Below are 15460 nucleotides of genomic sequence, written 5' to 3'. Positions count from 1 at the left end.
GTGTTGTACACTTGGCTGTAAAAGCATGTCAAAAATCTGAAACTGTAGCTGGAGGACGATAACACTTACTAGAAATTCCTACAATTCTATTTTTAATACACAGGAAATGGTCTACAGATATATAACTGACAATCACAGGTTGTTTTCAAAACATCACATCAAACAACACTACATGCTAATAAAATTTCATAACAACATCTTCAAATTTCATTAATATCTTTAAATCATTCATAATCAAATATTTTTCGGTTGAGTATATTAAACAAACATATTGGCTCATCAGTAATGTCAACTGATTCTATGTATCAGAGTGAACTATGATACGGTGAATAAAAATAAACTGATTCCAAAAATATCAAAAAACAAGATACTTATTTAAATAGTCACTATTTATAAAACTCAACAGACGTAAATTGAGGTCAGTCTGTTTATCACATTGTGTTGGTGAAACTTTTACTCAACGTTTATCGCTCTATCTCATTTTCTTTACATTTGTTGAAGGCAGCTTCTTTCTTTTTACAAATTCTAGTATTGGGACACGGTAAACCACTCATTTTAAGAGTGTCAACAATCAGATTAGTATGGTTTGAATTGTGACTACGTATCGGTAAACAAAAATTAGCTCCTAACATAAATCTGCATACAAGTTTGATTGGTATCACTTCAAAACAATCTTCTTCTTTTTTCGCCCCAAATCTATATTCACTTCTGACTATCCTATACAGAACTAACCACAATAATCAACAGATGTCAAAATCATGATTAAAAACAATAAAATTAGGTCTAACACTATCACTGAGATAAAATCACTAGACGCAATCCTACCTTGTGTTGTCTCTACAATGTCCAAGTGAGATCTGAACACTTTTACACCACCCCCACACCACAAATACTCACAATGCTAAATCACTCCCACGAGTACTATGGCACAAATTTCTGAGTAATCCTCTATTTGCGAGATAGCTGTACCACTGAAGGACACAGTATCTAATAGGTCTTCAAACTTTGTGTTGACTTTAATATGTTTCTAGGCTGACTATATTTGGTATGCCCTGGGCCCCACATCCCGTATCAAATGTTATCGTATTTATGAAATCTATCTTAGTGGATGACACTCTCCATTTGTCTTAGTTCATGTTAGATGATAAGTCATGACAGTTAAAGTTTATTTTCCAGTATCATGCTACACCACAATAGTTGTAAGTTGTATCTGTTGCAGCTGAAAATAACTTTACACTTGCACCGCTTGATACAGCAAAGCTATTTTTCTATGCGTTATTTATAGGATCCACTATACCTATTAACTTACTGTGGCTCTCTGCTTTATCCATTAGGTGAAAAATTACGTGTTTCCGATAACATAGCCTCAGAAAATAGGGTACGTAGGTCGGGATTTTATTTTATTTTATCTTTCAAATTGTTTTTATTTTTGAAAAATATTGCTTTGACCCAAAAAAATGAACAAAATGTCGGTCACAATACCCCTTCTGTGATAGTTTCATGAAATATGTACAGACATCACAAAGAAAACAGACGTGCATGAAGGTCAAGAAGACAGAATTTCTTATCTTTTTGTTGTAAATATTAAACTAATGTTTAAGGGTCGCTTCGGTTATTGGAAACACATAATTTTTTTAATTTGGCCCTTAATAGTGAAACTGTCACTATATTTACATGTTTGTACATGTATGGTTGTATAATACAGTACAGATTTCCTGCTAAATGCAGTCAGGATGTATGCTCAGCAAAAAAGGAAACATTGGAAAACGAACCTAACTGATAATATGGAAGTGTCAGCAGGAATGACAAATTTCACACTGAGTTTTCGGATGTTATTATTTCAATTTCAATTTCAATAAGTTTATTACAACCAAAGCCTCATAACTTATAGGAAAAGTCACATCAGACTTATTTCTGTCGTAATGACCATATACTTGCACTGATTATTGCTAGCAACTTGATCTCGGGTGATAAAATAGCACATAGGTAACTATACACAACTTTGAAATCTGATAATGAAACCCTACTGCATATGACATATGATTGGCCATTTGGGGGGGATTTCATAATATGAGGAATATCAAAACAAAGAGATCAGGGTATTCATGATGTCTTTACCAGAGGTTTTCTCATCAAACCTTGTAGGAAATCACCCCAGAATAGTTGAACATAGGTCAAGTGCAGTGGAGTTTCTTAACAAAATTTCAAATTTAATCAAGGTGTTATTTGATCACCCAAAATCATATATGTTGATAACAGTAATCAATACAAGTATACTAAAGGCAGAAATAAGCCTTATTACTGAACTTTTCCAACGAATACATCTAAGATCTTTTTATACGAGATCCAGTGATTTACTAGCAGTAGGACTTCTATTCTATTCAATCCAAGTTTTCACACCATTTCTCTATACCGTATATTTATCTATGTTCCTACATTTGTGGTGACGCACAAGACTACGTGTGGGTATCTTTTCGATCTGTGACAAAACACCTGTCTTTGATCACTGGGTAAAAATATTTTATTTAAAACTTGCATAATATAAATTACAGTGCAAGTGAAATGTTGAGTGGTCTAGATCATACATACAATAAACTACATAGGTATGTAAATAAACAATTACAATTTAAAACATTTTGTCACACACATTATGTATGTAATTTATAATTAAGCAGTACTGGGGTTGGGGACATACACTGTATGTTTTATCAGATGAAACTAGTAGAGCACACAATCTAAATCATACAGTTTTATTTTCTATACTCCCTTTGTAAGTACCGACAGCAGGTACTTTTCAGTATTATGTGCCAATGATCCAACTTGCAACAAAAAAGTCCAAATTATGGACACTATTAAAACAGAATCATAAAACCTCGTCCTTGTAAATACACAATATTTCTAGAATGGTGACGTAAACTGTGTGATTAAGTGTCATTTTTACAGCAGACACAGACAAAAGAGATTTTTCATAACATTAATTTTGTAAATTTCTATTAGGTAAAAGCATGATAGATGTGTAAAATAATACGATGTGGAACATATGTAAGTTTTGTTTTATCTACATATCAGATTTATAACGATGAAGTTCACTGAGCAAATCATTTCTAAATTTATAATAACCTTAAAGAAGGATCAATTCTCTTCAAAATTCCCTTTGTTTTCTTTTTACTTAGTTCATTGTTCTTTCATGGTCAGGACACTCATTGTCATGCAAATGAACTACCAGTATTCCATCACAGACCCTACATGATGGGTCTATGAGTACACATAATTCCCTGAAAGATATCTCTGTTCAATATACCTCCCACAAATGTTGACGATAATGCTGAAATCTTTATTTATTTACCTCATATGTACTCAATCACTGAAATATTGAAATCTCTGACTTTGGACAAAGAGACACACTATTCCCATGCATGTATTCTCCCTAATACATCCTTGCTATTCCTATAAACCCCAGGGTTTGAATCCCAGGTTTTGGCACATTTGTTATCTTATCTGTGTGTTAAATAGGAATATTTCTATGTTCTGGACCAACTTTTTCTACCTAATCCAGTACAGGTCTTTTAAAGGCTGGAAGCAATGGATCTAAGGTTTATGAATGAATGGTGTCAAGTGTCTACTTTTTCAGCAAACTGTTACTAATTAACACCTTCATAGAGGTGTGAACTACCTCCTTAATAGGTATATTAACATGTATCTGCCAAGGCGCCACTGTTTAGATAATATCTAAAACCATAGACAGTGCCATTTTGCTAAAACCATAGACAGTGCCACTTTGCTAAAACCATAGACAGTGCCACTTTGCTAAAACCATAGACAGTGCCACTGTCTATGCTAAAACCATGACAGTATCACCCACACACACTGATACTTCCATGCTAAAACCGACTCTCATCAGATCTTCTCTAAAATCTTTACATATAAATGATATATGTGACAAGACTCCAAAGTTTCACAGCATGGATAGAGAAATCAGTGGTCTGTGAACCACTTCCATGCATACACCCACACACAAGTATACCTTCAAGGTGTATCAGCTGTATAGTCATACAAATGTACATACTCTCTTGAAACCTAATAGACCAGAAACTGATTCTCATCGCAGGTGCAGTGCTCCTACACACAGCAGAGGTGTATTGTGTCATCTTTTTGTTGTATTTTTACAAAATCAACCTAGCCCATTCCTCCCACAACACTTACAAGTCACGATTACTACATTTGGTATCTATGTATATGAATCTTCCCCTAACCCACCTCATATGTTACAACATACGTTTGTTGTTGTTGTATTTTTTGTTGTTTTTTTTGGTGGTGGGGTGGGGGTGGGGGAAGCAGACAGACACAGCAGAGGTGTATTGTGTCTCTTTTTGTATCTTTACAAAATCAACCTAGCCCATTCCTCCCACATCACTTACAAGTCACGATTACTACGATTACTACGTTTGTTGTCTATGTATATGAATCTGCCCCTATCCCACCTCATACGCTGCAACATACATGTTTTTTTTTGGAAGGGAAGCAGGCAGACACATCAATCAAAACCCTATCATCTTTACTAATTACATATTTTGTTATCTTGTTAACTATTTTAGTCCTGTCTACAAATAAACAAACTTGGAAATGGTTGACGACATTGATCTTTTTTTTTTGATACCACACTGTAATGTCTATACTGTATACCATGCATACATTTCATTTTTTTTGCTCTCTGTGTGTATCACCATCAAGTAGGTAAAATTGTATAGAATTCCACAGACATTTGAAGGAAGGTGGTCCATTTTTATAATTTTTTTGTTAAATTTATGGGTAACATGGTAAACTTAACAATTTCTCTCTGCCACCAAAACCTGGGTTCTCTTTATACCCAGTGTTTTGTTTGTAAGTTGGTAAAATTTACCAGAATTTCACAGCCTTGAAAAGGGTGATCTATTTTTAAGTTACACAGATTTATGACATTTATGGGCAAAAATGTAATTTTACCAGATTTACAGCTAGAATACTTCACTGTATAATAACCAAAATGTGGGCAGAAATATACATTCTCCAGACTTCTGCCTGTAATACCAGGGTTCTATCACCCACTAATAACCTAGAATTACTATGTTTTGAAAAGACTGAGAATACCTGTTTTGAAAGATTAATACAGATTAGACCGAAAACAAGTCGTCATGACTGGTATAAAATGTATAAAGAGCAATGAACACGAAAGATGACATCAGAGTACACCACAATCCCATGTACATGTAAATGAATGACTACCCTTCAAGGCTGAATTCTCCAAATTTTATCCATTCATGGTTGTTCCCCCAACTGATTGACCTTTGACCTGAGTGGATGACTCACCGCTGTCCTGACATTTATAGAGATGAATGAAATGAAACGAACAATACCAACTCAAAGACAGAGAGTAGTAAAAGGAAGAATGATTCACGTCTATAGTGGATATTTGTGAAAAGAGATTATCTTACACATTGGGCTCAGTGAAAACAATACAATGTAAAGCTATCCTGTCATACTGGTGTGTAATTTACTCATTCGAAATTGAGAACACACAATGTGGGTTATAGTTATAGACTGTCACTTTGCTGTATCACTCTGAAATTGTCAGTTTTATACATTTTTTAAGAAAACAATAAAACTTCTGTAATCCTGTTTTATCATGAAATATTGTTTTTCAACTGTAAAATAAAAAAATTACCACAGATTATAAAAGTTTTTATCCATATAATGATATACTATTATTACTATTAAAAATGCAAGAGAGGGCACAGAAATCAATAGTGTCTACACGAATCTATACCTTCACATGTATACCTTATTATTCAGATTATTATTGAAGGTACATTGTGCATCTTAAAAGGCCTAGATTTCAATCCCAGGTTCCCTCATTAGTTGTATCTTAATATCCATGGAGACTGGAGTGATGAGAATAGACAGGATTATTCTTTTGTTCTGGACCGACTTTTTCCATACACTGTTACTTTGCCAGATAACTCGCACTTAAATTTTAAAGCTAATCCATACATTGTATATGCAAAGTATTATCATGCTCATATTAATTTTCATAATTTGTTTATTTTAATATGTGTCCTAAGTCTGCCTGATGTTCATAGATTTTAAGTTTTTTGTAATCAAGTTCTTTAATTTACCACCTCTCCTCAGATGATTATAGAGTAACGAGTTTTATGCAAAATTTCTAGAAAACAAAGTCCAATAGTTACCATGGTAACACCGACAGACTGTACAAAGCGGTATACAATATGAATCAGAATATGTCAGTATGTGCTATACAGACAAATGTCATTGTTAATCAGCCCAAAAGCACATTGTAATGAAGACAAGAGAACTGATACATTTGATGTATACGAGACAGCCAGTTTTCTTTTGTGATAGCGGCTAGATGAAAAATCCAAAACCATAGATACTATTACCATATACGTACAGTCCACTCTGTTGTATAATAATATACATTATTCACTTGTTCATTCTAACTGATTTCGTCACTGCAAATATGTACAAATCACACCTTCTGAATTTAGAAATTATAAAAGTTTCACTCCATTACTGATATAAAGTAAGATTTGAATCTAGGAATAAAGGAAGTGAAATTAAATCTCTGTGAATTTAATCATTTTTTACTGACCCATCAATTCAGTTATTCTTTTATTGTTGGCTCATTAATAAAACACTTTCTCTTATCATCAATGTTTGGTAAAATTTGAAATTAAATCTACAAACCAATTTGTATGTAAATTTCACAATCAACTAGACATTTGTAGCTAATAAAGAATGAGATAAAGGTGCCCTATATTTTTTTTTATTCAGCTGAAGAAAATACGACTGACTAAGTGGCCTTGTCACAACAAGTCACAGATAAGTTGTGACAAAATCTTTCTATTATGAGGACTTTCAGCTGAATGAGGAACAAAAATTGGAGAATAATAAAATTTCACCCATACAAGCCTAATTTCAGAAATAATTGGAAATGTTATACAGGTTAAGTTTTGATTCACACTTCTAACACCACAGTACCAATGATGAAGAGGCACGCTGCTGTGATGTACGATGACCTAGTTACAAATTTCATATTTTCTGTTTGAATACCCATTACTTGGTTTGTGCAAGGTATGATTAGATATAGTTCCCCAATATTTCTTTGTTCAGTAAAGGAAATATGAGTGACCTAAGGGGCTTTGTGACTATGAGTTGTTGGAAAATAATGTAATCAAACAACATGTATAATTTATGAAAAATTTGGAAAAATAAAGACTATTTGAAACATTTTGACTCGTAACTTGACCAGTGACATACACATGGGTTGTCTTGACAACAGGGTATACAATTTGCATATTTTCAGTTCAGAGACAACAACTTTGCTTGTGTATAATATAACATATTTTACCTGTACATCTAGTACAATTATTGTCAATTTTAAATATAATACTTCCCTCTAGCATCACCTTTGACGAATAGAAATGGCAATAAATCAATTCAAAAGATATTTGACAATTCAAATTATAAACTGTACAACTCTGATCTTTGTTCACACAATTCATAATTTCTATTCCTGCAGAGTTGTTAAAGAAAGTGGGTTACTTTTTTCTTATGTACAAATTGTTTTGACTTTTATCAGCAACTTAGGGGGTCTAATATGCCTCTTCAATCATCAACATTGTTTTTTTTCATATCATGAAACTCTTCTTTGCCTATCAGTTGACAACACTGACTTCTAGTTTCATTGAAGCTGTCTAATATATAACACAACAAGGCCACAGGCTGTGACAGGCCAACTAAAAACATCCTTTGCATTTTGATAAATGTTGCATATTATAATCTTTGATTTCCATTTCTTGTATAATAATTGCTTTGACATCTGGTATGTTGTTGACTACCATACGTGTAGAATAGTTCGAAGTGTGGACTCACCACAACCTTTACTCAGGCAGGCTCCTTCACATTTTCAAATTCATTTTCTTTCCCTTATTATGCAAAATAAACTGTTTACTAAAATAACATTTCCTGAAACAAAAAAGCCATTTAAACAAATGCCATTGTTTTGCTTAAATGATTTTCTTTAAAATTCCAAAGATAGTTAATAGCTCTCTACATACATGTATGACAATAGACAATACTATTTTTAATTATCGAATCTATTACTGTTTGTGTCCCATGTTTTGTTTCATTCTTCTGAGCAGCAGTGAACCACCAACAAATTAGTCAATAATTTCCGACTTTGGGTACTGTGCAATAAAAAAAGTACTCACCGATGAATCATTATTTCAGAGTTGAAAATTTCAAAAACATAATTGAAAAATAAAATATTGTATGTAGCAGGTACATGGCATAACTTTAACATACAGTATTACATATCTACACATCTGTGGGTTGTGTATGCTTCATTGGACATGAATTCAATCCAATGAACATCATTCACAAAGTGAAACTGCGTGTGTACTCTGAACGCAATGACATCATCATGTCCAGTACAAGTATATTTACAGGTGATACTAATGAGGTTGACATCAATTGATTTGTTGTCACCAAATTTGGGAAGTACAGTTTATAATTTACACCTTGGCCAAGGTACATGTCTCAGATCTGATGTAACAGGAACTGGCAGAGATTATTAATATACCTGTAATGCCATCGATATGTTGACATCAAAAGTTGTCATGAAGTAGGGTTGGAAAAGGAATGATGAGATGGGGAGGGGGGTGAGAAAGGGGAAGAGGGGGAGACATACACTGTAGGAACATAGTATTCTTTGCTTTTAAAAAAATCTATAATAAAATACTAATAAATACTTTTTTGCCTCAACTCTCAATTTCCTAAATCTGTGAGTACAAATTTTACAAAAATATTATCTCTCACTTTGAAAATAAAACTTCTCAATAATGTAACAACACATTGTTTATATTGACTGTACTGACAAGCAAATATGAATGTGTACTTTTTGGTCAAGATTTCTATTTACAGGTGATACACGGACTTTACACTGTATTGTGTTTACGACAGCTATTTCCTAGCCAGACTTGGAAGGTATCCAGACATGGTGTACAACACAAGGAAATCAATCATTCAGTAAATAATATTGATCCTAATTTAATATTCATTTCTGTTCATCAGTCCATGTATTGATAATGGTAGTCTGGACGCCAACCTGGTCTCTAAATGTGAGCGGAGGTGTAAATCATAATGATACTGTATTGGGACTAGACTATGCTAATGATATATACTATGTGTACAGCTTAAAATTTACAAATACATTTACTCAAAGGTGATTCAGGGTGTACAATAATACGAAGTCATTATATCTGCGACAAAGTTTTAAAAAAAATTCCAGTTTGCAGCTAGTGCACCTTTAACCTGGTACTGAAGTCACTCACTTAGACTTACTAGTAAACATGTGCACCTAGTGAAAGTTTCACTATTTTAATCGGTCTTTACTCTACAAGATCTCCTTTCAAATCCCTTACATCTAGTTACAGTTATGTACCTAACAGGTCTCCTATTTCACATTTCAAAACACACTACTGGATTTACAATAAATTCTAAATGATTTGTTCACATCAGTATATACTTACAGTGAAAATGAAAGTTTGTAATTGTACAGTTGGTCACTTACACACATTTTTCGCAAGTTAGCAATTAAAGTTAATTTGTAGAATCTTAATACTTATAAAGCATTGTGTCACAAAACTCCATTATCACTTTAATAAATGGCAAAGTATAATCCTCATTTGCCATACTACATCTACTCATAGATTCAACAAATTTCTTGAAAGCAAATCACAAATTTTGGCCGACAAGACATTTCATCAGCATCGTCAGGGGTGGACTACAATGAGCTATTGTAGTACTTACTTGTTTACAAACAATATCCCTTGGCAGAAAGAGTACTAGGTTCTAGAGGTACACATTCACCGGACTAATTTCAGTCAAAACCTAAACTATGCAATTACATACAAATATAGTATAATTATCAACTTCTCAATGTTTACATATCTCTCTGTCTCCTCTTGACCTTTCTATGACCTTGTCCAGGAAGTGAACCATACATAGCGAACTTTTCAAGCAGTGTTTGTTCCTGGCAATGTGTTCACACTAATAATTAGGATGATTTCTCTTTATAAATGATAGAAATTGCAAGAAATTTGATAGAATAACCATAAATGTGTTCTGCAGTAAAACATTATCACATGGTACTAACTCTAGGTTCCCCCAAATACAGCACAAGGTAAAGTTTGAACTAATATGCCTTTATGGTTGGGAACTCTATCACAGCAGTTTTATAAAATGTGTAAATACATACATGTACATGCAGCTACCCTGTCTACAAAAGTGGCACGGGCTGTACATCGTACATCATACTATCAGAGCATATAATCCTACCATCAGAAAATGAATGGAAATATTACACAGAAGGTGATAAGTGTATCTACGTACAATTGTGTACGTGTACGGAATGCATCAATGCTAAATATAAGCCAATACTTATATAGAGCCTACATACATGATGTACATGTAATATGTAGTACACAATTATGTTGGATATTCTGTAATATTCACATACCTATATACCATTTCAATTCATACATATAAAGTAAATATTAATATAAAAACCCACATCAAAGGTCCATGAATCACACACGAGATTATCTCCAATACTATCAATGTCAAGGAGAATCTCAATTGGATTTAACTCTGATGTGGGATTACTGCATTCTAAAATCTAGGTTGATTAAAAGATTTGTCGTTGAGTATTCAATCATTTAAAAATACAACAGACATCTTAGTAATCTTTACATCTGTTTCGAAAATTTATTACACGTATTTGCAGAAAAAAAAAATATTTGACTATATATTCACTTCTGATTCTCTGTGATTGGAACTTTGAAATTAGATTGTAAGATATGTCGTTGTGTTGTTCAGCCCTATCAGGCTTCCTAAATCCTGAGTGGTGCTGACTGATAGCGTGGTAGGAATGTATGTATCTTAACAGACTAATTTGTAATGTGATCTGGAGCTTGTGTAAAATAAACCATGTCAGGCACTAGTAAATCCATCTATAAATGTACTAGTATCCTTCAACTTTGAATAATACATATCAAATGAATAAAGTAACACAGTGAACAATCTGATTAAGTTCATGCATGTACAGTATACCTTTGTGTCTAATCATTGTAGTAAATCGTTCAAAGTTCTACTATGATTTACATATTAATTGCCTTGATTTGCTAATTTACAGTATAACTGAACCTGTGACATGAATGTCGTTGTGGTGTACTCAAGACATCCACATGCATGCTTGCGATGTTCTCTTCAGGTACACTTATTGAGTGAACAAGTGAAAATGCAGTAGAAAACACTACAAGTGTGAGTGAGATGTGCAAACACAAGTACCCACACCCACACATCATAGAGTTCTGTTATTAATTGCAAAGGTTTATCCATGGAGGTACTGAGGACTAATACCTCCATGGTTTATCCATAGCGAATTTTGTTCAATATTACTCTGTGTTCACATAATTTTGTGGATACAATTTTACAATATTTACTGTTTTCAGTATTGCATTGCAGAGTAAATACCCTGAGTATGCATGCACAGCAATGTAAAGTAATCACTGATACATTACATATATTCAGTTTCAAGAAAGTACATGTATCTGTAACACACTTGTAAGGTAGACACACTTGTATAAAGGTAGATTCCCCTGACTGTTTTACTTCAAATATCCTGCCAGGATTTAGCTGCTGGGATAAAATTTAAAGCAGTTGTATGTATTCGTTAGTATTACTACCAGTATTCATCAAAAATAATATTGACACCATTCCTGACAGACAGGGAAATAAATACTATTAGCTGTATTTATACATTGCAAAACTATGCACAATAACAAAAAGTGGTTGAAAATGTTTGTTTTTGTACTTTGTACAAGATAGAAGAGAAACATCTCCCTGATTGTAAGATATTTGATCTAAATTGCCAAACTCTTTGAAATAAAATTATACACAGAAAGAATTTAAGATCAATGCGATGTTTGGAGTATTGGCAGAAAATGACTGAAACATCCTGAAAATAATATTTCCTATGCAGATGTTGAAGTAGGGCATCATTCTAAATCTAATCTTAAACAAGACTATGAATATTTTATGACCCACAGCTGTCCAAATTACACCCACATTTACATCTTGGCTGTTCAGCTGAATGATAGTACAACCTGCAGTAATACATTTCTGTCTACTTCCAAAATTCCCCTTAGGTCTACTCTTTTTAGAGTAATTAATAGGTTCTGTCCTATGATTTCATGATAATAATAGAACTCAGTAAACACAATACAATCCTTGCTAGTTAAATTTCTTACAGCTGTGTCATTATTTTTCCAAAGTCATTGTGAGAACATCACTTCTCCGTTGCTCTAAGATAAAATGGTCATTTAATCTCACTGCATGATTTAATAGTATCATCAAATGTATGAAAAAGTAAATAGCAATGCCATAATGTTTTGATGAACACGTCAAACCTTTACTTTTACGAGAAATGGTTAAATCCTTTGTCTTACATATAGCTTTAATGTATAAAGTGTGAATAAACAGTCCAAATATTGAATTGTTTGAACATCAACAAATTATAAATGTAGGGGATACTGATAAGATTTCATCACAACATGAACATGTGGGTGATATTGTACACTTTATCAAGTGCAATGACTTGAAAAAAAAAGAACCAAAATTATGAAGAAAAAAATCAGTTAGCTACTGTGGCTTCAATATTGAATTTACAAAAATCTGAATGTGTCACCAAGAATTAAATATTTCTATCATATAGAGTTAATATCATTCAATAACCTTTGACCTTTCATTTTCTAAATAAACTTCACTATGAAAAATACCTACGTCTAAATAATCATAACATTAAAATATATCAATTTCCTATTTTAAATATTCTTCCTGATTAAATATGATATGCGTCTATTCTAACAATTTTGAATATTCTTCGATAGGGTAAATGTGACATTGATCAATTGCAACAATTTTGAATAGTTTTCCATACAGTGAATATAATGTTTATTCCATTCCAACAATTTTGAATATTCTACATAGATTAATCATGGAAGTATAACCCACGTTATACTTCCATGGATTAATTTACTGTAAATGTGATATTGATCAATTCTAATAATTTTGAATAGTCTTCCATACAGTAAACATAATATTTATTCCATCAGAGTTTTTAAAATTCTGTCTACCGAAGATATTGAATGTTGTAAATGGTTTCAGTTTCAATATTTATCTGTAAATCAATCTTAGTATAGTACCAACTGATATCATTTTGATTTTATGGGCATCTTATGTTATAAAATTTCTACAATTTTTGTTATTCACAAACAGTTATCAACTATACTTTTGAGGATACAATTAAATGAGTTGAATTGTTAATGTTACTAGATACATTACGATGATCCATATAATAGAATACAATTAATGGCTTGATAGTAAATTCTGAATGGTTTACCATGCATCCATTATGTTATCTTGTTGGATAATATTACATAACAGTAGTCATGAATTATTTAGCTTTTGGGTTTTATCTGTGAAACACTTTTTTTCACATTTTTTTCTCCATATTTTCAAAGGATATTCATATATAATGATTATTTTCCTCAGTAAATTTTAAAGATGACAGTTTTGAACATATAAATATCTTAACAAGCAATTATAATATACTAGTAGTATACAGCGACATACCAAGAACTGTACGTGAAATAAATCTGAATTGCTTCATGATTTCAACTTTTTTACTCACAGCGAAGGACATCAATTTTAAAAATAAATATCCATGTTCTACACTACTCAGTTCAACTTTCCATTAACTCTCTTCTATTGCTTTTGCAGATAGACTTCAAAAGTTGACCAGATTTAGAAAAAACTTGACTAGTTAGTGAGTTGCGGTCAATGAAAGAATGTGAATCAAATAGCCTTAACCTTATCTTACCCTCTGCGGGACATAGGTTGTTGTTTACTTGGCTGTCACCTGATACACTGGCATACAAGCTTACATTACTACTCTATATCAGGTGTGTCCACAAACTGTTTTAAGAACAGTACATGATGGTTATATTGTTCTACAATTAAACAACAAAACCTCCTTTTGCAGAATCTAATCTCCCTTGAAAATGGCTAGAGCTTGTTCCAGACAATAAACTTTGGAGGTGGAAACCACTTCCTTTCACGGATCGGAAATATGCTTGGCGTTTATGCACGTTCGAAACAATCATGAATTGTTGGACAAGGGAAGGCAGGAACTCGTACCAGAAACAACGTATACAGACAAATTAGACAATGCCAATACACACAAACATGTTATCATTGCGTTCTCCGTATGCAAATACTTGTTCACAGGTTCTCTCTAATTAAATTTGCCCAATTTCTTTGAAACTTCGGACAAAAAGTTCACATCCTTGGATTACAACACAGACAACACGGCTCCACTTTTCGACGCGGAAGCAAAACCGCTTGTGATATGTTTGCGAAGTAAATAAAAACATGCCCAGCTCTGCTTCGATACGATCCATCGAACCACGGCAAGGCACGACCAAGCGATCTGTTAGACAGCGAGACATGCTTACACTGAAGTCCAAAAACAACTTACACCCCTGGCGTACATGGAGAACTGTCAAATCTGTCACAAAGTATTCGAGATACGAGTTTGACTCGGGAAGGGCACGGCGATAGAAGAAAATATTGCTTACCTCCGCCCTTGCTCGACATCTTGGACGAGGAACAGTATTTCTACTGTTTAATACAATACAGCAGTCGTCATCGCTGACGTACGTATGCGCTTTCAATGTAACTCACGTCGTGTATATTTTTAGTAGCTTCGCAGCTCAGAAAAGTTTACCAATGCGGGACGCCATATTGTACGAAGGGATTTCCTCAAATTACCTCTAGATGAAAACGAGGCGGAGATTAAAGTCTCGCTGAACTCTCGAAGTTACTGAACCGCAAACGAGATATGGTAACTTTTTAACTAAAACTTTCTGATAGTGATAAACGTTACTTGGCAACTGCCTACCTTGTAATAAAACAGTTATGTATATTCATTTATTTGTATACATCAATCCATTATTAAACGGACTAAACCAAATATACCAATATTTTTCTTTCGTAAATATAGGGAGTGTCCAGATTTTACTTCCAGGGGGACACCGGAGGATTTCCCTTTTCAAGTTCCTTGTGTATTTTTTTCATCGCCCCCCCCCCAGAAGCTTGGGGAAAATTGATGCCCCCTGCAAGTTCTTGATTTTTCCGCATGCCCCCCCCCCCCATCCCATAGACTTACACACATACACACACACTATACATACACAATGTACATGTGTATGTATGTATGTATGTATGTATGTATGTATGTATGTATGTATGTATGTATGTATGTATGTATGTATGTATGTAT

At 33.3% G+C, this 15460-nt stretch overlaps 1 protein-coding gene across 1 annotated transcript in view; it reads right to left on the bottom strand.

The window, feature by feature from the left end:
- The window catches only part of LOC144441013 (rap guanine nucleotide exchange factor 1-like), a 58681-nt gene extending 43737 nt beyond the window's left edge, over window positions 1–14944 (bottom strand). The window contains exon 1 of the mRNA XM_078130520.1: window positions 14757–14944. Within this exon, the coding sequence (XP_077986646.1) occupies window positions 14757–14775 (19 nt within the window). The 5' untranslated portion in view covers window positions 14776–14944. The remainder of the gene's footprint in view (window positions 1–14756) is intronic.
- Between the last annotated feature and the right edge of the window lie 516 nt (window positions 14945–15460).

The sequence above is a fragment of the Glandiceps talaboti genome, chromosome 10 (genome assembly GCF_964340395.1).
Source record: "Glandiceps talaboti chromosome 10, keGlaTala1.1, whole genome shotgun sequence".
Classification (NCBI taxonomy): Eukaryota; Metazoa; Hemichordata; class Enteropneusta; family Spengelidae; genus Glandiceps; species Glandiceps talaboti.
This window is presented reverse-complemented; position numbering and strand designations above follow the sequence as displayed.